We start from the raw sequence: 22,764 nt of genomic DNA, 5'->3' as shown, positions 1-22,764 counted from the left end.
AAGCAAGCCTCGCACGAGCCACGTGTAATTTCAGTACACCGAGCGGATTGCGTACCACGTGGTCCATGCATTTTTCTAGTATTGGAACCCGATTAGAGCGGTTCTATTCGTACCACGCTTAGTCAATGATGGAAAAGACGAGACGTTCGAATAAAGGAAGAACACAGGTTTAATTACTATTTACACAATGTACAATGATTCGGTAGAAGAAGAGACACAGGACAGTCTTAAGCAGTCTTATACTAAATCCCAGACACGGGCCCGATCACACTCACAACGCGGGAAATGAAGGTGGGATGATGTTCACGCGCTGCCTTGGTCGTCCAGGAACAGCCCCGCCTGGCGTGGCTCTCCCTGGTCACAGCACGTCCCGCGATGAAGGCAAGCAGGAGGTGGAAGGGATCCTTGCAGCGCGTCTCTCGAACAACGGGCACAGCAGGCAGGCGGGAGGGAAATGTACGCGTCTCTCGCCAGGCTTGGCGGTTTTCCACAGCGAGTTTAGTTACCGGCGCGCTCTCAATCGCGTAACCCAATAGAGGCTCTGCCTCAAGCTCAACCCAATGTTTAATTGGTGAGAGCGCTTATAGCTTGGTTCATGCGCGTCTTCTCTCAGAACTCGTAACTTGCTCAACACTCACAGAACTTCGAACTTGTTCAAGCGCCTCCCTCCACAGAACTGCAGCGGGGGCTTCGCACAACGGGTTATATGGCCAACTCCCATAGCTCTCTCGAATGTTCTAACCACGCCTTGTGACGCAGTGCCGCAGCCACTCCATTCGAGCCCTGATTGGCGGCTCGCGCTTACCGTCAACTTCTCCTCCGCTCTCCTTCGGTCTTGCCTCGATTTGCCAGGCCTGCCTCGTGTTAATTTGCGCGAAAAAGCCAAAGGCGGCATAAGGAGGCGTAAGGCGGCATAAGGCAATAAAGGCGGCATAAGGCAAGAAAGGACCTAACTCTCATTATTCCACTCAATGCAAAACTAACACAGGAAAAGGACTATGCTTACACATACTAAGAAATAACTGAACTATCGCGAGGCTACGTGTTGTAGTGTGACTAAACTATGAGGGGGAAATTAACCTTTATTGTACAAACTCAAAACCGCAACACTACCCCTCTCCCTCGTCAGACTCGTCCCCGAGTCGAACCGAAGAAAAATGGAACGACCGGTTTTGAGAATGATCTGGAAAATTAACTTTACTTTTACATGTCACATATAGTTGTGGTTCCCTCTAACATTTACTCTAACCCGTGGGTGCGACAGTTTTAAAACACTAAATATGTCCCTCCTATTGCGTTGAGTAGCTAATCTAACAGAATCACGCCCACAATTAACCGAATCCGGAATTTGTCAAACTAAACACATAGACGGTGGGCAGCATTTAATATTTACAAGCACAGAAAACTTAATTTATTTACAATTCTATGACCCAGGACCTGTCCTTTTTGAAAGAGAAGATTTGAGGGGAGAGAAAGCACAGCAAAAACACAAAACACACTCATAAGTTCATAACACTTGCTGCTTGCTTCTTGCTTCTTCTGTGTGCCTATCAAACCGGCTTGCCCCCGGAGCAGCATACAGGCCATTCCTGATCTTCAGGGCCATCTACCTTACAAATCTTCTCATCCTGAGCACACCATAATAAAAATGCACAACAAATGCGTTTATTGTCTTTGCCAAGCAGGGCCAACCTTACGTGGTCCGACTGCGTGACATTCATGCCACTCCAAACAAGTGGTCCGAAGAGCAAGATGGTTCGGCAGCAAGGAGGGCAGCAAAGTGCCACGCAGTTCGGCTGCACAGATGTAACAAGGGTGCAGCAAGGATGCTGCACAGGTCGATGGTGCTGCACAGTTCCACCTCCAAAATGGACCTGGGGTGGGGGGAAAGACAAAGCACGACCAGCAAAGCGGAAAGGACGCAAAGGTACACAGCAACACAAGGTAATGCAGCACAAGGGGCGCAGAAGAGCGAGCAGAGCAGGCTCGTCCCTAGCCGTTTGTACCCCCCATCGTCGGCTTGCACTACCCTAGCCCTTCCTTGTATTTACAAACTCGTCTCTACGTCTTGTCTCCCATATCCCCCTCTAATCCAAATTCGTCTCCCAATCCCTCCCAGGAAGGAAGGAATGGAACAAACAGAATGTCTCATTACGTCCTGATGCGTCTCACTTACTCAAACAGCTTACAGAGCCCTGGTGTGGAGCTTCATCCTCCTCGGTGCATGGCTGTGGATGGCACGAAGGGATTTCTCTTCTCCTAACTACACTATTGACATTTACTTTTAACCTACCCGGGGTCGTACCCTGCCAATCGGCCATCTTTAAACTATGTAGTTCTAAAAACCGAATTCCCATTGTACACTCTGCGGTGCCCTTGAAATTTGGGTCTCACTCCCACAAATTTTCATACTGTGCCCTTGCACAATTTTGGGGCTGGGTCGTGTGGCTCCACTAGCAGGTCCAACTACCTGCGCACCTCCCCCACTGAAGTCACCACCCGAGCTTACCGGCTCCTGCGACTACCTAAACTGGGGAAGGCCCCTCCTGGCACTTTACCCCCTGATGCCCACCTTGGCATTGGGCAACCCGGGTTCTGCCCTTGGATCCTCGGGCCCCACTCAACAACTCACAACTACCAGAACTGGCTCCCAGAGCCTACCTGCGGCCTAACCTGCCCGACAAACTACCAGTGGCGGAGTGCCCCAATAACCATACGCACCAATTAAACCACACGCCCAGCCATTCCACAGTCTCACGCACCCTCCAAAGCACTACTTTGCCACTACCCGCACCACAGGTATCAATATCCATACAAATTTTGCCTAAGCCCTCTACCTGGCTTTACACTACCCTCCCCGGGCGTCCATGAATGGGTTCCATCTCCCCCCATTCACTCCTTCACACCAAGCATTCCAAACCTTTTATTTCACACCTTTTATTCCACACCATGCATTCCAAACTACTTATTTGCACACACCTTTTGTCTCACACACCTTTTGTGCTCACACCCCACTTTCCTCGCACACCTCAAACACAATTCCTTTTATTTTCCACACACACACAGTATCATCTATCTAACTGCTTCCCCTAAAACTCGTGCTTCCCCGTCTTCCCTTTAAACTATGCACTCCCTTTGTCATTAACATCCACCTAATCTACCTACGTCCCCACTATAGGTACAATGTCACGACATAATTCTCGTCTCTAAAGTCTTCTAGATCCCTATCATTATCCTAGCCCTCCCTCGGCTAGCTTCGGTGCCCCATGGAGGTAACGATTGCTGGTACCCCCATGTGCCTGTCACTGCCATCCCCCTAAACTAATGCTCATGGGCCCTGGCTGTGTGAGGAATGGTTAAACTACCATTCCCCCATGTAGGGTACACTATCCTCATCAGTCCGCGACACTTGAGCCTCTCCGTGTGGAAATACGTCATCACAGCTCGGCTTCGAAAGGCCGAGCGATCCATGGGGTTGGTTGGTCGCCTGTATGGGATGTCTGTCTGGCATTTTCGATCCAAGGGAGGAGGGATGGATGGGCCGAGGTTCAGGGCTCCATCCCTGCGCGGGGCCTCACGGTCCCACGCACGATGACCCAACCGCCCACGGTCAGAGCACCGCACCCGTCAGGGTGCGCGGCTTCGAAATATCCAACCTCCCCTTGAACCTCGCCGATTGTCTTTGCCGCCACGGCGTGGCACCAACCATACAGTGCGGGGCCAGCATGGGTCGTGCACGGCGGTCCTTGTGAAACCGCCGCGGCACCGATCCCCGCCGGTCCCTGCTGCACACAACTCACCGGGGGCTCACGTCGGCTATCCGTCACGCTAAACGCTACCCCGGTCGGTGTCGATGCTTGAGCCGCGTTCTCACCACTCGCGACCCACTCCACATTCACACACCCAGGCGTCCCCGCGCCTCCCATACATCCCGTTACTACACACTGTTGTGCACACCCTTCTCTTACACACTCAGGTGCACACCACCCAGGCGCACTCACGCCCCTCACACACTTCAGTACGCACTCTTCTTCTACGCACTCTTCTACCGCACAACCAGGCGCACATATGCCTTCCATACACTTCATTATCGCACACCCTGGTGCACACTCTTCCGTTACACACTCTGTAACACCCCAGGGTGTGCACTCCTGCACACACTCTGCAACACGCTCTGGTGTGCACTCCTGCACACTCTCTGTAACACACTCTCCTGTTACACACTTCCCACACACTGTCTGTAACACCCACGGGTGTGCACTCTCCTGTTACACCCCCAATCATCGCACACTTTTTCTCCACGCACTCTTCTCGTGCACATTCCGTCATACACTTTTCTCGCTCACACCTCGGCGCACACTTTTCTCTCACACGCGCACCAGTCGCCCTCGTACCCCGCACAATGGACCTTGCGCAACCTCCCGGGTTTCGTCTCTCTCCCAAGCGCGCCAAAAACCCATTCGCACCAAACACATTCGCGCCATTATTCCTACTCACCTCGGGGTCCTCCTTCCACGGCTTTTCCGCCAGCACCTGTAAACTTTCCATTGAGTTAGCAAGCCCGACATCACGGTGCAAATACAAACTTTGGGTGCATTCCATTTCTTCCCTCTGTGATTCATTTTCTATTTCTCCCGTCTCTTCAGCCCCAATTGTTTATTTAATTTCAATTATTTCTTCGACGACCGCCGGCGCGCATAAAATTTTTCCGTCCAATTCGGCGACCGTCGGTTCTTCGACACCCCGCTCTCGCGTCGCGATCTCCATAGGCCCCGTCAACTTGGCTGTGACTCGCTCTACCTCACTCTCCACACGCTCCTCACACCGCGTCACCTCGTCGTGCCCCATTGCGACCTCCTCGCCCAACCCGCGCCTTATGTCCTCCCCCATTTCTTTTATTTATTTCTTCGACGCCACCCTCATTTTTTCCAATTGACCACCCATTTTATTTTCCAATCCCTCCATGTTACACCTTGCTTCGTCCCCCATTTCTTTCATCCTATCCTCTATTTTTTTCGTTTGTGCTATGATTTGTGTCATGAGCAACTGTATGTTGGAACTCACTTGCACAACGGGTTTGGCCTTCGCCGCCACGTGCGAGGCGTGGGCATTGTCTTTGCCAGCTGCCGCACCCTTATCAGCTTCCACTACCAAATGTCTCTCCTGGTCTTGGGTCATTAATTCTACCTTATCCATTATTCCCACCAGCATTCGACCACCTTGGCTAGCCATGGTACGAATATAAATTTGGTTTTAATAACTAAATTTCGTCCACTCGTAATTTTGAGTGCGTGAAGCGCACTCCAGGTCCAATCCCACTCCCGGACACCAAATGTTATGGTTTTCGCCGCCCTTCCTGCCCTTACCAAGGGGAGATTAAGCACCCTGTTGTTTTTGTGCTGGCGCAACCGAGAGACTTGAATCGCCTCTCCCGGGCAAACGCAAGGTAGGGTTTCGGGACAATTCTCGCACGTACCTAAATACCTGCGCCGCCGCGGAAGCGGGGAAGCAAGCCTCGCACGAGCCACGTGTAATTTGAGTACACCGAGCGGATTGCGTACCACGTGGTCCGTGCAGTTTTCTAGTATTGGAACCCGATTAGAGCGGTTCTATTCGTACCACGCTTAGTCAATGATGGAAAAGACGAAACGGTTGAATAAAGGAAGAATACAGGTTTAATTACTATTTACACAATGTACAATGATTCGGTAGAAGAAGAGACACAGGGCAGTCTTAAACTTAACCCCAGACACGGGCCCGATCACACTCACAAGGGGGAAATGAAGGTAGGATGATGTTCACGCGCTGCCTTGGTCGTCCAGGAACGGCCCCGCCCGGCGTGGCTCTCCCCGGTGACAGCACGTCCCGCGATGAAGGCAAGCAGGCGGTGGAAGGGATCCTTGCAGCGCGTCTCTCGAACAACGGGCACAGCAGGCAGGCGGGAGGGAAATGTACGCGTCTCTCGCCAGGCTTGGCGGTTTTCCACAGCGCGTTTAGTTACCGGCGCGCTGTCACTCGCGTAACCCAATAGAGGCTCTGCCTCAAGCTCAACCCAATGTTTAATTGGTAAGAGCGCTTATAGCTTGGTTCATGCGCGTCTTCTCTCAGAACTCGTAACTTGCTCAACACTCACAGAACTTCGAACTAGTTCAAGCGCCTCCCTCCACAGAACTGCGGTGGTGACTTCGCACAACGGGTTATATGGCCAACCCCCTTAGCTCTCTCGAATGTTCTAACCACGCCTTGTGACGCAGTGATGCAACCACTCCCTTCGAGCCCTGATTGGCGGCTCATGCTTAACGTCAGCTTCTCCTCCGCCCTCCTTCGGTCTTGCCTCGATTTGGCAGGCCTGGTGTTAATTTGGTGTTAATTTGCGCGAAAAAGCCAAAGGCGGCATAAGGAGGCGTAAGGCGGCATAAGGCAATAAAGGCGGCATAAGGCAAGAAAGGACCTAACCCTCATTATTCTACTCAACGCAAAACTAACACAGGAAAAGGATTATGCTTACACATACTAAGAAATAACTGAACTATCGCGAGGCTACGTGTTGTAGTGTGACTAAACTATGAGGGGGAAATTAACCTTTATTGTACAAACTCAAAACCGCAACAATATTAATAAGCGTAATTACACATTGATTCAAAATTGATACAAAACTAAAAAAACAAAAAAACAAATTGCAATGGGTTTCGGAGGACCTCCGCCGAATCCCTGAGACTGGCTCACTGAACCCCTGGGGTTCAGTCGAACCCAGGTTAAGAACCACGGAATGAAATGATTGAAACTTTATTGGATAGTCCTTCCAACTCATTACCACTTGAGGAACGATGAAACCAATTATTCCAAAGATAAACTATATAAGTTCTTTCGAAACGAAATCCAATCCAGCTCCATGTTTAAATCAGTTCAAGCTATGGTCTCTTGTTATCGATGCTGTCTGCTGGACCAGGGCCTCAAGGTCGATGTAGAATCTTGAACGTTGGAACCAAATCCTAATACTTTCGTCTCCGATATCCGTCTCAGAACACGATTTTAGCTCCTTGTACAAGATTTGTTTACATCAAGTATTTCGTTTTCTTATGGCGTAGTCCTGGTGTTGGCTTAGCAGTTAGGGTGCTGGCTTGGGATCCTCGGATCCTGGGTTCGAATCCCGGTCGATCGCTGAATTAACGCCAGGGGGGTTGACTCAGCCCGTCATCCTTCCGAGATCGGCAAATTGAGTACCAGCTTGCTGGGATGAATGATCCCAGTGTGTACCCCGGTTAGAATAGGTACACCGTATCCCTGCGCATCGTAAGAGGTGCCCAAGGGTTGGCATCAGGAAGGGCATTCGGCCATAAAAACATTGCCTCAAACAGGGAACCATGATTGTCATGGGGCCCACAAGGCTAACCCCCGCTCTAGCGGGGAAAATGGCCTTAAAACGATCATTCATTCATTCATATTTATTCACATGGTGTAGCCCATAGCGCATAGGGCAAAGCAGTCTAGAACAGTGTTTGTCTGTCCTTAAGTGTCTTCTATGTAGTTATCATGTAAATATGTCCCTCAAACGTATCCCAATCAGAGCTGAGGATCTTGTCACATGACAGGGTGATGTGATTACGTCTGATGTCATTCCGGCGGCTGACTCTCCACACTGGCATTTTGATTCCAATGTCGTTCATGCCGAACATATCGTCGAACCTGTCATATATCACAATCGCCATGCTCTACATTTACGTTTTTCATTCAGTGTGAAACACAAACCGATTGTTAAAATGACCATCAAATATCAAAAGCATAGACGTTTCGGATCTTCCAACAATACGGTAAGGACCAATCCCTTGTGGTGTATAATCTAGATTACAGTAGATCTTCCCTCAGTTCTGTAAGTAAAACTTACCTCATGGACGTCTGGATTCCTCCAAATTTCTTTGTTTAATGTTATAAGCAGCATTAGCGACTGTTTAAAAAGCTAATCATATGTGTTTGTGGTTTATAATATTTTACAAGCCCAGCTCTGCTATTCCACAGTAGATCTTCCCTCAGTTCTGAAAGTAAAACTTACCTCATGGATGTCGGGATTCCTCCAAATTTCTTTGTTTAATGTTATAAGCAGCATTAGCGACTGTTTAAAAAGCTAATCATATTGTTGCGGATTTGTAATTGTTGTAAATATCACCCTCTGTAAGTGTTATGAATTCTTGTAAATATCTCCGTTTTGTGTGTAAAGGTCAAAGGTCGTCCTCTTAGTTAGTCCATATACATGCACGTAGCAAATCATATACCCTTCTAAATAGTTATTTCTTTATTATGTGTATTAGTTGAAGGCTGTGTTTCCCATTAGTTGACTCTACATTGCACCGAATTCAAATAAGATAGTTCCCCTTTCAAGTTTCCCCCAAATCGTCTCCTCAAAGTGCAAGCGACATTTGGGCTGTTTTCGGCGGCGTTGGCCGCCGTTGCATTGGGCGGTTTTCACTGCCATCATTTTCACCCCAAGACTCCATCGCACACGAGGCCAAGGAGGGGGCAGGAGCCACCGGATCACGGGCGTGGCACCACCTCGTCATCAAAGGTGGAGCCAAAGAGCCTTGTCCACCAATCAGCACCGAGGTGAGCAAAAACCAGAGGCGTGGCATAGGAGTTGGCGGATCATCGCGCCATGCGCGATATAAGCGCGGACACAAGCCTTTTCGCAGCAGATGCGTGATCAAGCTGAAGCAGCCAAGAGAGGACGAGGCCTTAGTGGGGTGCTAATATTGTAGCATTAGGCCAAGACCCTCTAGGCCCTATTGCCGGTTGTGGAGATGTGGAGTTGCCAGCTGCTGTTCGCTTCGAGCCCGGAACGTGGACCTCGACGGGGTACATTTGCCCGGACCTTCCCGCCCTGCCATCGGCTTGGACCTTCTCCTCCCTCCAGTGATTCCTGCTTACAAATTCCCCATTCGTGTATGTGTTTGTTTTGTGTGTCTTGTCCCTGGGTATAAGTTAAGACTGCATAGATAAGCTAATAATTGCACTGTGTCTTCTGCTCCTTCCATTTCCCTGTATATTACCTTAATTGCTCTCTTTTCTTTGGGTTGTGTAAATAATTAATAAATATCTGTTCTTCTGTACCTTTGCCTTCCTTCTTTCTCATTCGGTCGCTTTAGCGATTTCCAAATTGAGTGTACGTGGCGCGATTCGGCCAACGCATATGAATCGGGTTTAGCCCCTTCGATAAACGGCTCACGCCGCAGTTCGCTTCGCTCGGCGCAACCAATCCATTACACTGCGGCCGTGAGCGGGAGTATTTCCTTGCGTACCGAGAGGCGCTGGTATTTAGGTCATAGGATGGGTGGGCCTAATACCCTACCCAGCGCTGACCGGGCGTGACGTCATACCCCCAGGACCACGTCGGTCAGTCATAGACGAGGGGATTAATCCCCCCTCGATAAGGGGGAAAGAGGCCGACGTTGAGATCCGTAACAATATGTTTGTGGTTTATAATATTTTACAAGCCCAGCTACGCTGCTGTTAGACTTCCGGTCTTGTTTTTTCAGATAACACAAATTATACATTAAACCAAGATGGCAGACACCAGTCCATTTACAGTGGAAGAGAGGCTGGTATCGATGGTGTGGTACCATGAAAGGAGAAACACAAACAAGACGATGAAACAGGTGCAGTAAGACTGAGGAGCGTTTTGGAAAGCAAGCACCGTCAAAATCAAATCTTCATCTTTGGGAAAAGGTATTTCAGACTGGAAGTGCAATCGACAGGAAGTGCAACGTGATTTAGGAATTTGTGATTTGGGAATTTAAGACATTAAAACATCCGTTCTCAGATCTCCAAAAAAAAATCATTACGGAAGCGTTCTGCAGAGTTGGGTGTTTCATATTCATCGTTATGTCGCACAACGAAAGAAGACCTTCACATGAAACCATATAAACCAACTGTCATTTGTGAATTGTCAGATGTAGATCATGAAAACAGGTTGGCAGCCTCTGTGACCACCACACAGTCCTGAGCTGACCACTTGTGCCAACCCTCAGTTGGGGTACGTCAAAGCTAAGGTTGCAGAACATCGCATGCCATCTGTTGATGAACTGAAACAACGCATTCAGGAAAGCATTTGACACCATAACACATGGTATTTTGCGTCGCTTTTCACATCGCACGTGGAGAAAAAAAGATCTTGTGCTCTGACAATGGATGACGTCATACGGATACACTCGATGTCTGAGGAGGTATTGTAATTGTTGTATTACTGTAACTAGTAACGGTACCCGCCCTATGGGCGGGGCTTCAATTGGGAAGCCCAAATGAAAAGGCAAAATATCAGAAATTGTAGGCTTTTTTTATTTTAAACGATTCATATAAACATCCGTTGAATCATATCACACGCAAATCATCAAAATCTAAACAGTACATGGTGCTCATTTTGAAAAAAGATTGAATTCTGCAAAACGGAAGCAGCCGCTACACATCTTTCTCAGTCGCACGTTTATGTGTGAAGAGTGCGCACCGAATCTGTAAGAAGGAAGCGGCCGCTACACCTGTTTCTCAGTCGCTTTGCACACGCTGCCATGTTACTTCGGAGCCGCACGTTTATATAGGAAGAGTTCGTCAGGAGTCGATCTACTCTCCCCTGTTACGTAGAATAAACAGTATTTGTAGAATTTCAACAAAAGCCACATCACTGTTCATATCGGTAAATATTATTCCATCGTGTTTGGAAAAACTGGAAAAAACAATATAGCCTATTTTACTCCAGGGGGTCCTAGGATTACCCACCCAAAATATCGTTGTGATCGGTTCAGCCGTTTTTGCGGTACCTTCGGACAGACAGACGGACGGACGGATTTTTGGTGAATTACATCTTACTATATGTTATGAACAAACTTCAGTTCGAGCAATCCAAAGGTCATTGGAGCCAAGTATGGTCACAATCCCATCAGCAGTTTCAGAGAAGTTGCAAGTGTTTATGGACAGACTAACGGCACGCCATCCCATAAGCTCACCTGAACTATATTCCACGTGATTAAAACGAAGGGGGTTTTAGTGAGGTACCTTCGTGAAAATATCGTTACACGGTGGACAAAAGTACCATTTTTTCCACCAAAGCATCTCCATGGTATACCTTTTAGAAAAAAAGTAAGCTGCAAAAAATTGGATAATGGGAAGGGCAATATATGACGTCATCAGCTAATTATTACACAATTATATATATATTTTAATCGTTTAATTAGTTAGGAGTAAGCCGTGGAGCGTATTTAGACTTTAAAAATATATATATATATTTATATAAAAAATAGAAAATAAAAAAAGATGTTTCTGAGGTGAAGGAATTCAATGCAGTTGCCAATATTGTTCTTAGACTATCTTTAAAAGATTTAAAAGACTAACTCCACAAATGCTCTGGCGTCTGCTCGTTCTCTTTCCGTGTTTGAGGAAACACCTTTACAGCAATGAGCCCGATATCTGTTTCTATATTGCGTCAAACAGTTAGGGTGGTTCTAGGGGTAAACAGTTAGGGTAGTTCTAGGGGTAAACAGTTAAGGTGGTTCTAGGGATAAACAGTTAGGGTGGTTCTAGGGGTAAACAGTTAGGGTAGTTCTAGGGGTAAATAGTTAAGGTGGTTCTAGGGGTAAACAGTTAGGGTGGTTCTAGGGGTAAACAGTTAAGGGTTGTATTTGGCTTCTCGGGCAATGAAATCACCCCCTGCTATTTTGGATAAGAGTTGTTCATCCTGCATATCAGTTGCCATCTTTCTCAGGGACTGATCAGCGCCAAATGTTTCGAAGTTGTGTAATTTCTGGGCACTCGTTGTTTCACAGAAGATGCACACACATTTATCATCAAACACCGACTGCCTCTTTGACCGTCGCATCTCGGGAGCCTGGGCTTAATGTTTTCTTTTCTTCATTACTTGCCTTTTGAGTTGCGAGTTGTTGAACTTTTGATGACAACAATGATGCCACGAGGCATTATTTTCCACAAAAGTTTCTACTGTTCCTTCAGCTCCATATTCTACATCAAGCGGCAATGCATTTATTTTCCTGAACTCTTCAACATTTGCCAGGAATGCAGCATATACTTCTCTGGCGTTACACTTAAATCCTTTCTGTGGACAACATAGTCTTTCTGGTGTAGTTTTCATGCAGATAATGCGAGCAGTCCAATCCATGATGACCTGAAATTAGAGAGTACAGTCCACGTAAGCATAAAAAGTAGAATATTCAAACCAATTACATGTTCCAATGTTGTAAATTAACACGTTTTGTAGAATTTTGTAAACTTGCAAAGGTATATTTTACGTGAGATGTAGAATGATATTTAAAAATTTCTAAGAGGAATTCTGTTCATTTTACTGAAACCTCTGATAATTAATTAATGAGCAAAACTATAGATTAAGGTTTTTACAGATTATTTCCTCACAAACGTCCCTTCTGCTTAAGATACCCAATTTCCTTTACTTTCAGAGGATTACATTCACACATTGCAGTATGCCTAAAATGATTCAAAATTATCATCATCTGTACAGTGACCGTTCCAAGAAATGATGGGCTAGTCAATGAAATAGTCTGTGTTATAACGATATAGTTACTATGTTTCATACACATAAAATATTAGGAAAAAAAACTTGCACCCACACAACTGTATATTTTCCCTGTGTTAAAATTATGTGCAAAATGAACTCAACAAAGAAAGACATGAAGAGGCCTAAATTTGATCGGTTGCAAGAGTTTAAAGATCACAATCTAGTTACATGGAAAAGAACAAGAAGTCATGTCGACAAATACTTTAATTGTAGCACTTATGTCAATATAATCGAAGATTCTTTGTTTTTGTCAACAAAATTAGAATATAGTGACGTCACTGCAACAGCAAATCAGCTTATGGTTGCTTAAATGTCATTGATTACATCACTCTTCAATTCCCTGACCCTCAAAATGTCAAATTCATGACTTGGAATCTCATCACAATGCTTCACAACCTTATTTTCTACATATACTTGCTCTACGAGCTCGGTAGTAGATTGTGACGTCATTATGACGTCATAAAGTACACTTCCTGTCACCCGATTTTTTTCAGCTTACCCTTTTTTTGATTGTAACATGGGCAAAGCTTTGGTGAAAAAAATGGTGCTTTTGTCCACCGTGTAACAATCCTTGGCATTTTTGTTACTAAGGTACCTCACTATTTGGGATTAGATGGGTAAACTCATGTTTATAGTATATCTGTGGCACTAAATGATTGAAGGTCTGACCTCACTTGCATAGCCAAACCACACTGCCTGAAATGGCGAGGCAAACAGCACAAAGACTGTTGGTGTTTATGAAGGCATCAACACCACCCTTCCTAATTCAAATATGAATTTTTATTTTTAAGAAACAAGAGAAAAATGACCACAGTGTGGTCACCAGCTGTGACGTGTAGAATCATGAGGATATCCGTTGCAATATGCGCTACCAAATTTGACCAGTCATTAAATTATACGCATGCACTAGCGTCTTTTTGTCTTTCAGTTCTGGTCTTGACCTTTGTTTTGCGATGCAACATGCTTCATCAACTGATTACATATAATGTATGGACGTGAATGTTATTTCTGTTAATGTTAATTCATTAATGTTATTTATTAATGTTAATTCTGGGTGGCAGAGGGATAATTTGAAATGGGCTTGGTCGGTAGGGGATTTGAAAGTGGGTGTGGTTCTGTGAAAACAGTGGTTTGTTTCTGTGGTTCTGTTTGGTGTGGTGTGGTGAAAGTGATTTGAAAGTAAAAAAGTTCTGTGAAACGAGATTGATATGAAAACATTCATGTTGTCTTTGCTGCTAAATTTATTCTGGTTTCTTCAAACAAATCGCGATTTTAGTCCGCGATGTTCTTACGTCATACCAACGCACGTCCGAGTGTATGCGCATGCGCTATTCAAAAATTACACCTAATTTGTGTCAAGTTCTGTGAAACGAGATTGATATGAAAACATTCATGTTGTCTTTGTTGCTAAATTTATTCTGGTTTCTTCAAACAAATCGCGATTTTAGTCCGCGATGTTCTTACCTCATACCAACGCACGTCCATGTATGCGCATGCGCTATTCAAAAAGGCACCCCAACAACAAGAACAACAACAACGTGGTCCTCTCAGAGCTGCTCGTCGCAGCAAAAAAAGCAAAAGATACATATTTTTTCAAAGGGGTCTAATGCAATTTAACTTTCAGATCCTAATTTCAAATAATAACACTAACTTTGTTGTGTTAAAGCTATATTCAAGGCCTTATGATAAAAGGACTCAATTTTAACGACAATAATGCTTTTTCAACAAATTTCAAACAGTTCAGGAGTTATAATAATTCCTCCTTTCTTTCCATTTCCAGGTGCACCATTGGGAAAAAAAACAACTTGACATGCTTGTCTCAATTCACGGTCTTTCCTTTCCCAGCCTAAGCACCATTGGAGGGCCACAAGGGTCTCACCCTCCCTCAGTACCAATCGCAGCAGACGCTGACTACAGTTCCATCTCTCCCCACTCCAGTTCTTCATTTCAATCCACCAGAAAACGTCCCCCCAATTCGACTATATCAAAAGAAACAGCCTTTCAAGTAAAACTCCGCCACCACCCTACCACTATGTCCGATCTTCTGCTTCGGTTTGCTGATGCGAAGTTTTCCTTCCATTGGAGACTCCAAAGAGAATGTCCATAAGATCCAGAAAAATCTGCGCATTGTGCCCTCACTTGTTCTAGCAAGTCCAACTTTATCAATACCACTTCAGCCTTTTGATGGGAGACTTATCAAAGCTTGGGAAATTGTATGCAATCACTACATGTGTATACATTTGTACATAATTTCTGCTTCAGCCACACTTTAGCCAAATAAGCTTATCGTAAAAAGCGGATGTATTGGCGAGCCCTTGGTAATACGCAGCAACATATCTTTACCTCCGCCACCGAAGGTTATATTTTCACCCGTTTGTCTGTGAGCAGGATATTTTCAAAAAGTTGTGGATAGATTATGACAAAACTTGGTGTACAAGTGTGTAGTTGATGAGAAGAAGCCGATTAGATTTTGGTTAATATCTCGATGCAGATCCAGCCTATCGGTGGGATACAAAACAAAAACTGTTGAGCCTGGCAGAAGTGTACGCTCTATCGCGTGTCGTTGTAGTTAATGCACGGAATGGTCTCCCCGGAAAGGTAGTGGCAGCAGAAAGAGTAGTTCGGTTTAAATTGGAATTAGATAAGCACTTGGGAGCATCAGAGATAGACAGGTACAGGGATATTGGCAGGATGGGTGATTGTGTACATCTGTGCTAATAGCCTCCCAGAACATTCTCACACCCACCCAAACCCCCATTAAATTGTCGTTTTGAGAGGTTGAATCTGGTATTGGTGCGGCACAGCATGATAGGCCGAATGGCCTCCTCCTGCATCTGATTTCCTTGTTACACCTGATCACTATCACAGTTTTCACTTGTGCCCCATAAACCAACAAGTATGGTAATTGGTGGAGGTACCACGTCATCCCCATCGGTCCTTCAATGGCTGCAAAACATGTGACAAATGTGCATCTGTTACCAAATTCACTGAAGCTGTGCATTTGCTGCTTATACGCGAGGATGCAATGCAGAAACTGTGATGGTGATTACTGATTACACATTCACATTTTTTTTTAATGATTTCTGCTTTTGACAAGTTCCATCAGAGTCCCCTCCATTGAAAATTTTCTACATTTATATCACATTTGTAGCTTTATCTTCAATGCTGACAAACATGAAGATGCTTACGGTAAGACCCAAACAACTGAAGCAAAATATATTGTGATTATGGTAATAAACAAAATTGGCATAAGTAACCAAACAATTTAATCAAAAGGAATATTTTTAATAGCTACCACCAATGAGCACTCAGAAACGTGAAAGCTGCTGCATAAAGGCATCTTTGTATACATCTGAGGGTGCACATTGGATCAATTCCTCCAGGTACTGACACAACTCATCCTTGGGCATAGGGCCAAGTCCACCGACAGCCCAACTGCTTTGAGCTTGTGCCAAAAGCTCCAATGACACTGGGAAAAGGGGTTGCCGAGCATCGGGGGGTAACAGATCCATGAGGTACAACATGTGCGCAAATAGCTGCGAAAGTGCAAAACAAGCTACCTCGGCATGAAGGGCACTTTCGACCTTTTTGATGGCACGACATTCTCGTTTTTCTTCCACATTGTTATGGAGGGTCTCTCTGTGGTGCCACAAATGATCTGTTTTTTCTGTATCACCGTTCAGCAAAGATTCACAAGTTAACGTTGAATCTTCCAGCTCTTCCTTCCCTCTGTCAACCTTTTGGAAGGATTCAGAGTCTGCAACCCAACTCTTCTCTCCAACAACTTTCTGCAGAAGGCGCAAGGCCTCCTGGAATGTAATCGCAGCTAGGCGTGCGGCATGTGTCCAGCCCCCTACTGACAGCACACGCCCAGCATTTCCGCATTCATTACCGACAAGCAGCTGAAAAACTCGCACTAGCAACTGAGAAAGGCACAAAGGGCCGTAACAGGGCCGTAAATCCAGCAGGGGCAACCAACGGGCATGCCTGGGTGAATAAGGTACCAAGAGGGCACCTTGCAAAACTAGCCGATGTATCAGGCTAAGCACACGGTGCCAAGATGCTATTGTGCACTGAGGAAGCAGCTGAGACAATGCAAGCAAAATTCCCTTTCCAAAAGCACAAACCTCTTCCCGTGAATTTTTATCAAGATGCAGAGCATGCTCAACTTCCCAGGCAACAGTAGAGGATGACATAGCACAGCATTCCAGCCAAGCCAACAAGCCTGTGCCCGGTCCATAGCTGTGTTCTGCATTGGCATCCTGTGCCCAATGTTGTTCCCCCAAAACGGGACATATGGCGAAGAGGGACGAAGGAGCAGCAAGTGGAAATTGTTGGCTTGTAAGTGGTGCCAACTGCAGGCGGGCACACCAATCAAGGTGCAATGTGCGATGATAAAGCCATTTCACCGATCGATCCAAGTCCGTCTTTTCTGCACAGCACCACAACACGACACCCATTTTAATGAGATATTTTTTGCAATTAAACAACACCACCAAATGAGATATTGTTTGCATGCACAGATAATGTGATGTTAGATCCTTTCGACATCACATTTCCCACGGGCAAGTGGAAGGAGGTTGTGACGTTCGATATTATTTGCTTGAACAAAAACCTGTATCAATGGCCAATAGTACTGTACAAAAATTTGTGCTGTTGGCTACATAAAAAATGCCCCCCTCCAACCAAAGTTTGTGTTAACCTCCAAACCACAGCAGATTCACCATTCACAGCTCATCCGTTGCCAATGTGCCGCTAATCAAAATAGCCCAGCCCAGATAGGGTTAAGGTACAACAACAACAACAACAACAACAACAACATGCATTTTAAGGGTTAAGGCACAAAGTCAGCTATTCCATCCTTTCATACCCAAAATCACTATGTATTTGCCATTTCACAATAATGAACTTGCATCACATGTACCTTGCATTTGTAGGACCAGCTTACAGATTTGTTCAACAAGCTGTGTGGCACGCTCTCTCACACAGAGCGCACCGCTCTGCTTGCCCTGCTCCCAACACACAGCAAATTTGTGCAGCAAGCGTGTCAGGCAAAGCAATGTTGGGAATGCTTGATCCGGGTTCAGCCAGTTTCCTCTGTCAGCTACAAGCAGCTTCTCAAAGACCTCCAGTGCGAGGTCCAGTTCTTGGCAAGTAGAGCGGTGAAGATTTGACAGAGAGAGGGCACGCAGAAGTGCGGTACAGGACAAAGGAGGTCCAAGTACGACACTGGCAGTCTCTGCATTATCGACGCTTTGTGACTCCGGCAGGACGAGGTACGAAATGAAATTCAGAAAGCACTGCCTTCGACTCTCCGAAAACGACAGCTCTTCCCATGACAAGTTGCGCAAACTTGCCAAGAGTAGGCCACCCTCCTGGATCACACGCAAATAGAAAAGAAAATACAAATGGGCCAAACCATTTTCATTGAGACAATGTAGAATAGGAATCAGCAAATGTACAGCTCAAAAGTAAAAAAAAAAAAAGAAGTAATCTACAGGGTGTTTCAAAGAAAGTGGACTATTTGAGCAGCCTGATATTCTATCGTTTCTAATGCTATACCCTTCTCTCTTTCAGGTTATGGTAGGGGTGGTGGTGTACCATTTCTAACAAGTAGTCAGTCGGACCATACGTCAACTATGGTGTTGTTCACAGTGGAACAAAAAGTGAAAATCGTGACTTTGTGGTTTGAGAAAATCCTACGTGCAGGTGCGCCATCGATAGTCAGTATTACAATGTTCACACCTGTAATGGACCTTCCAATGGGAGCATTCAGCGGTTTGTGGAGCACCTCCAAGCACATGGGAGTGTGAAAAATCAAAAATAAATGCAATAGTGGCCGCCCACCAAGTGTTACCAAGGACCAAGGTAACATTGATCTTATGAGAGATTCTATTATCAAAAGTCCCAAGAAATCCCACCATCGGCGTTCCCAAAAACTGGGGATCTTAGCCTCATCAGTGTGGCACATTCTCACTTCTGAACACTCAAGCTCTACCCCTACATCATATTTGTAATGCATAAACTAACTGAATGACATGGCAAGATGAGTAACAATGTGAGATTGGTTGTGACCAAATGGAAAGGTACCCAAATTAGATCAACTTATTGTGGTTCAGCGATGAAGCACACTTCCATTTTAATGGAGCTTTCAACAATTCATTATTCAGCAGACAGGCCATGACCAAGTAGACCCTGCAATACCGAACGTCACATGGCAACTAACAATTTTGATGACATTTGGGGTTAATTGGCATTTTGTGCAGGTTCACAATGAAAACGATTTCATCAACCTTTACATATGAAACACACAAACGTGTCTGCTCTAAATTTAATAAACTACATGTTACTAATCTATAATTAAGGAACCGACATTGCAAAGCAGTCAGGACCGGCATGGTGTTATGGTCGTAGCTGCTTGGTCCGGGACAGGATGAAATAGAACCTTTTGAGGAAGTATTGTTTAATCTAGAACTTCAAATGGAATATGAGCTATGAGTCTGAAGATATTGTGGAAAGCAGTACTAAGCAGAACGAGTGGTATTGTGAAAGGTTACTCATATTGCCGTTACAATTCCTCTCAAAATAAACCTAGCTAATAGCCATTAGGCCCTTCAACCTATTAATTATTGTACCAATAACAGACCGTCATGGACGATGATTAATTTACCAAGATAACAAAATGTCTGCACCAAGCTGTACTAGCTTTTCTCCAATTGAATGGTATGCCAACTGTTCCTTGGCCTGCGGTCTCCAGAACCATCCTCAGTAGACCTCCATCCAGGAGGATGGTAGATTCATCAAAACACTTTACAAACTGACAACTTGGTAGATGCTCGACAATCTACACGACTTTAACAAATCAAGACTCATTTACATCAGAAGACAAAATTGTTTGGCTAATATTACCCCCATCAGGGAAACAGTACTTATGCAGCTGCCCAATGACGATTGCATTCTCAGTATCCAACATCTTAAATAATAAACTCAACAAGAATGTCGATGTTAGATGTCAAATTCGTTTTTGATCAAAACCTTTTTTCCATTGCTCACATCGTCTATGGTCCCCATAGGCCTGTTTACACCGCCCTTTCATGGCAGGAGGGAGTTTGATGGTCGGGGAGACTGTAAAGGTGTATTGGTGTTCACATCAGCAACAACCAATTTGGAGAACGTCAATACACCGTTTAACAAATTGTTAATACTCGTACATACCATAATCACTCATGTACAAGCAGCACTTTTTCCCCCAGAAACATCTGATCAAATTTTAGGGTGCGTATTATCCACGAGAACCAAAACGAAAGCTCTTGTGATGTCTTGTGCAACATTGAACACATTTTTTGTTCTGAATAACAATCATTTCGATTGAACAATTAAAATTGTTCGGTTATAATACATTAGGCTCTGGTCTATTGAACTCCCATTCAGACCACCTCCATCACCTTAAAGGGGCAGTGTAAATGACCCTCATTCGACCTCAAAAGTTAGCATACATAATGATTATAGGAAATTCTACCCTCCAATCATACTCAACTTCAAATAATGATGTTGCTAATGTCCAAAAAATAATAAAAATTAAAAAGACTTTAAAGGTTGTTTTTTTAAAATCCCAAACAAATAATTTGCATGGCATAACAAGCAGTACAAATTACCTGAAACCTTTCTGCATTGGGCAGCATGTTGAGAGGCTGTGAAAATGGCACAATTGAACGCAGGATGCTGGCCATGACCTTGGCAGTACCCACGTTTTCCATTGCTAGCTTGAGTGCCCGTTGAAGTGTGATGTTGGGTGCATGCAGACCAGCACGGGTGACAGCCAGCAAGGCAGCTGCATGGTCATCTTCAGCAATACGATTGAACGCCAGCGTTACCTCAGTGTACACTTCAGATTTCAAACCATTCAAGGTGTGGAAGCCCAGACCCTGGCCAGATGTGACCTCGAGTACAGTGCTAAGAACCCCTGAGCGAGCTTCAGGGTCAAGTAAATCAAAGTAGCTCAGCAAGACGGCTCGGAGCCGCCTGAGTGATTGCAGCAAAATAGATGTTTCCTGAACTACATCACTCAAGATTCCAGCTATTGTCTTACTGAGGGTTATGACTATTGACTGAGTAAAGAGTGCTGCAGTCACACTACGCTCCAGGCAACCCAGACCAGTTTCTGTCATTATCCAGTCTGCACGCGATGCCAGCAAGTGCAGCATATTCACATGTTCTTGTAAGCGCAAGTCAATGATACCAACAGCAGCAAGTAATGCCTCCTTGAGCTTACACTCAATGTTGTGCTCTGGCTTTTGAAAAATGGAGCATGCTTGCTTAATAACATCACAAGTTTCCTGAGTCACTACAAGGTCTGCATCACACAAGGCCATAGAAGATTTGTCTAGAACCTCCGCCAGTCGGTGCAGGCTAATGACTGCACAATATCGTTCCAGGTCTGGTGCCTGATCCGGCCTTATTTCAGTATTCAGTTGGCCATTCCTCAAAAGGTGAAGCAGAACATCTAATGCATGTTGCCTCTCTGTTGGGCACATAAAAGCTCTGGCAGAAGGAATAAAAGGTTCCAGAACTTGTGAAGTGGCCCACTTGAGACAGCTGGGAGAAACTTCCAATACTCCTTCACAGGTTTTGCAGACCGCAGACAACCTGAAATGCAGTAACGAAGCAACTCGTTCAAGATACTGCTCTTGTACCAATGGAAGGTCCAGTGGAGTACATTCATTGAGGGATCCATCTGTACAATGGAAGTATATCACCTTGCTGAGTGTGTCTGAAAGAACAGATATAGCTTGGCACCAACGTCTTGGCTCCCACAACGTCAAGTCAACTTCTTTCAGTGTCATAGCAAGCACCAAACCAGGGCTAGCATGTGATAAAAAGGGGGTATCATGGCGTGCCCGTTTTGTTGCTGGCTGCATGTGGTTGGTATCCAGGTTGTGGGTAAATGCCAGTTCCACTTTCCCAGTGTCTGTGGTAGTACAACATTGGTGAGGCAGCCTCAACATTGACCTCCATACCATCAAGAAGAAGTCCAGTCCTGTTGTGGAAGCACCACCATCAAGCGTATGGGTAGCAAGGGCCTGTGTTTCCTGAATTTGCAGTGGTAGTGGCATCAGCATAAGCAAGCGGCCAACTGATTCTGCACTCCTCAGCTCCCTGGCAAACTCAAAAACGAGTCCATGACTCAACCGTGGTAACATGTGGTTGACGGCAAAAAACAAGTCCTCTTGCATGTCATCATTGCTATCTCTTTTTGAGTTGCAAGATGTTCTTTCAACATGGGTCTTCAAATCTTCGCCATGACCATGATTTGGAATGTCTGCGTCTTCATTTGTGGTTTTCAAGTCGTCTTGATGCAAAACCTTCATCCAAAGCAGAGCAACAAGCTTCAACTGCCAAAATAGCTCATCATTTTCAAGCTCTCCATTAGACTGCAAAGGAGCACAAATATTTCCTGCCACTTCAAGTAGAGGTTTGCGGAAGATCTGCCAATCTGCCTTGCAAGCGATATCCAGTGCCCGAGGAGCAAAGAGTCTCTCTGCAAGCAACAGTGCTCCGTGGAAGCGGGCCAGGCGGTGGCAGAACAGGAGAGGATCTGCCAATGTCAGGGAAAAGTAAATTATGACATTCTGTAAGTTGTGAGAGTGCAAACAAAATAAGCAATGGAAACTACCTACTGTATGAAGACTTAAAATAGATTATACAAATAACCTCATACATTAATATCAAGATTGTGGAAAATATGAGGAAGAGGTATGAGAAAGAAAAACTTCTTATGACAAAAGGAATATACAGTGCCTTCAGAAAGTATTCACACCCCTTGACTTTCCACATTTTGTTGTTACACTCTGAATTTAAAATGGATTAAATTGACATTTTTTTGTCACCGATCTACACACTGTCACCGATGTCACCCCATGATGTCAAAGTGGGAAAAAAAATTCGACTTCATTTTTTTACAAAATAATTCAAAATGAAAAGCTGAAATGTTTTGAGTCAATAAGCCCCTTGCTATGACAGACACTCCAAATTAAGCTCAGGTGCATCCATTTTCCTTTGATCATCCTTGAGATGTCTCTACAACTTGACTGGGAGTCCACCTGTGGCCAATTCAATTGATTGGACATGATTTTGCCTTTTTTTTTTTTTTTTTTTTTTTTGTATACAAGATCGAGGCTCGTGAAAGAGCTAACATT

The 22,764-nt window shown here is 45.1% G+C and overlaps 1 protein-coding gene across 3 annotated transcripts in view; it reads right to left on the bottom strand.

The window, feature by feature from the left end:
* Positions 1–11,732: 11,732 nt before the first annotated feature.
* The window catches only part of GEMIN4 (gem nuclear organelle associated protein 4), a 71,968-nt gene continuing 60,936 nt past the window's right edge, over positions 11,733–22,764 (bottom strand). For 2 of the 3 annotated variants that reach the window (XM_068120746.2, XM_068120747.2), the window contains 3 exons: positions 20,224–22,163; positions 17,493–17,943; positions 13,964–17,000 (listed from right to left, as the gene is read on the bottom strand). In XM_068120746.2, the coding sequence (XP_067976847.2) occupies positions 15,877–17,000; positions 17,493–17,943; positions 20,224–22,163 (3,515 nt within the window). In that variant the 3' untranslated portion in view covers positions 13,964–15,876. Of the gene's footprint in view, positions 12,161–13,963; positions 17,001–17,492; positions 17,944–20,223; positions 22,164–22,764 lie in introns of those variants that run through there. The other variant, XM_068120748.2, reaches the window with a different exon arrangement.

This window comes from Myxine glutinosa, chromosome 6, assembly GCF_964187855.1.
Source record: "Myxine glutinosa chromosome 6, kmMyxGlut1.1, whole genome shotgun sequence".
NCBI lineage: Eukaryota > Metazoa > Chordata > Myxini > Myxiniformes > Myxinidae > Myxine > Myxine glutinosa.
This window is presented reverse-complemented; position numbering and strand designations above follow the sequence as displayed.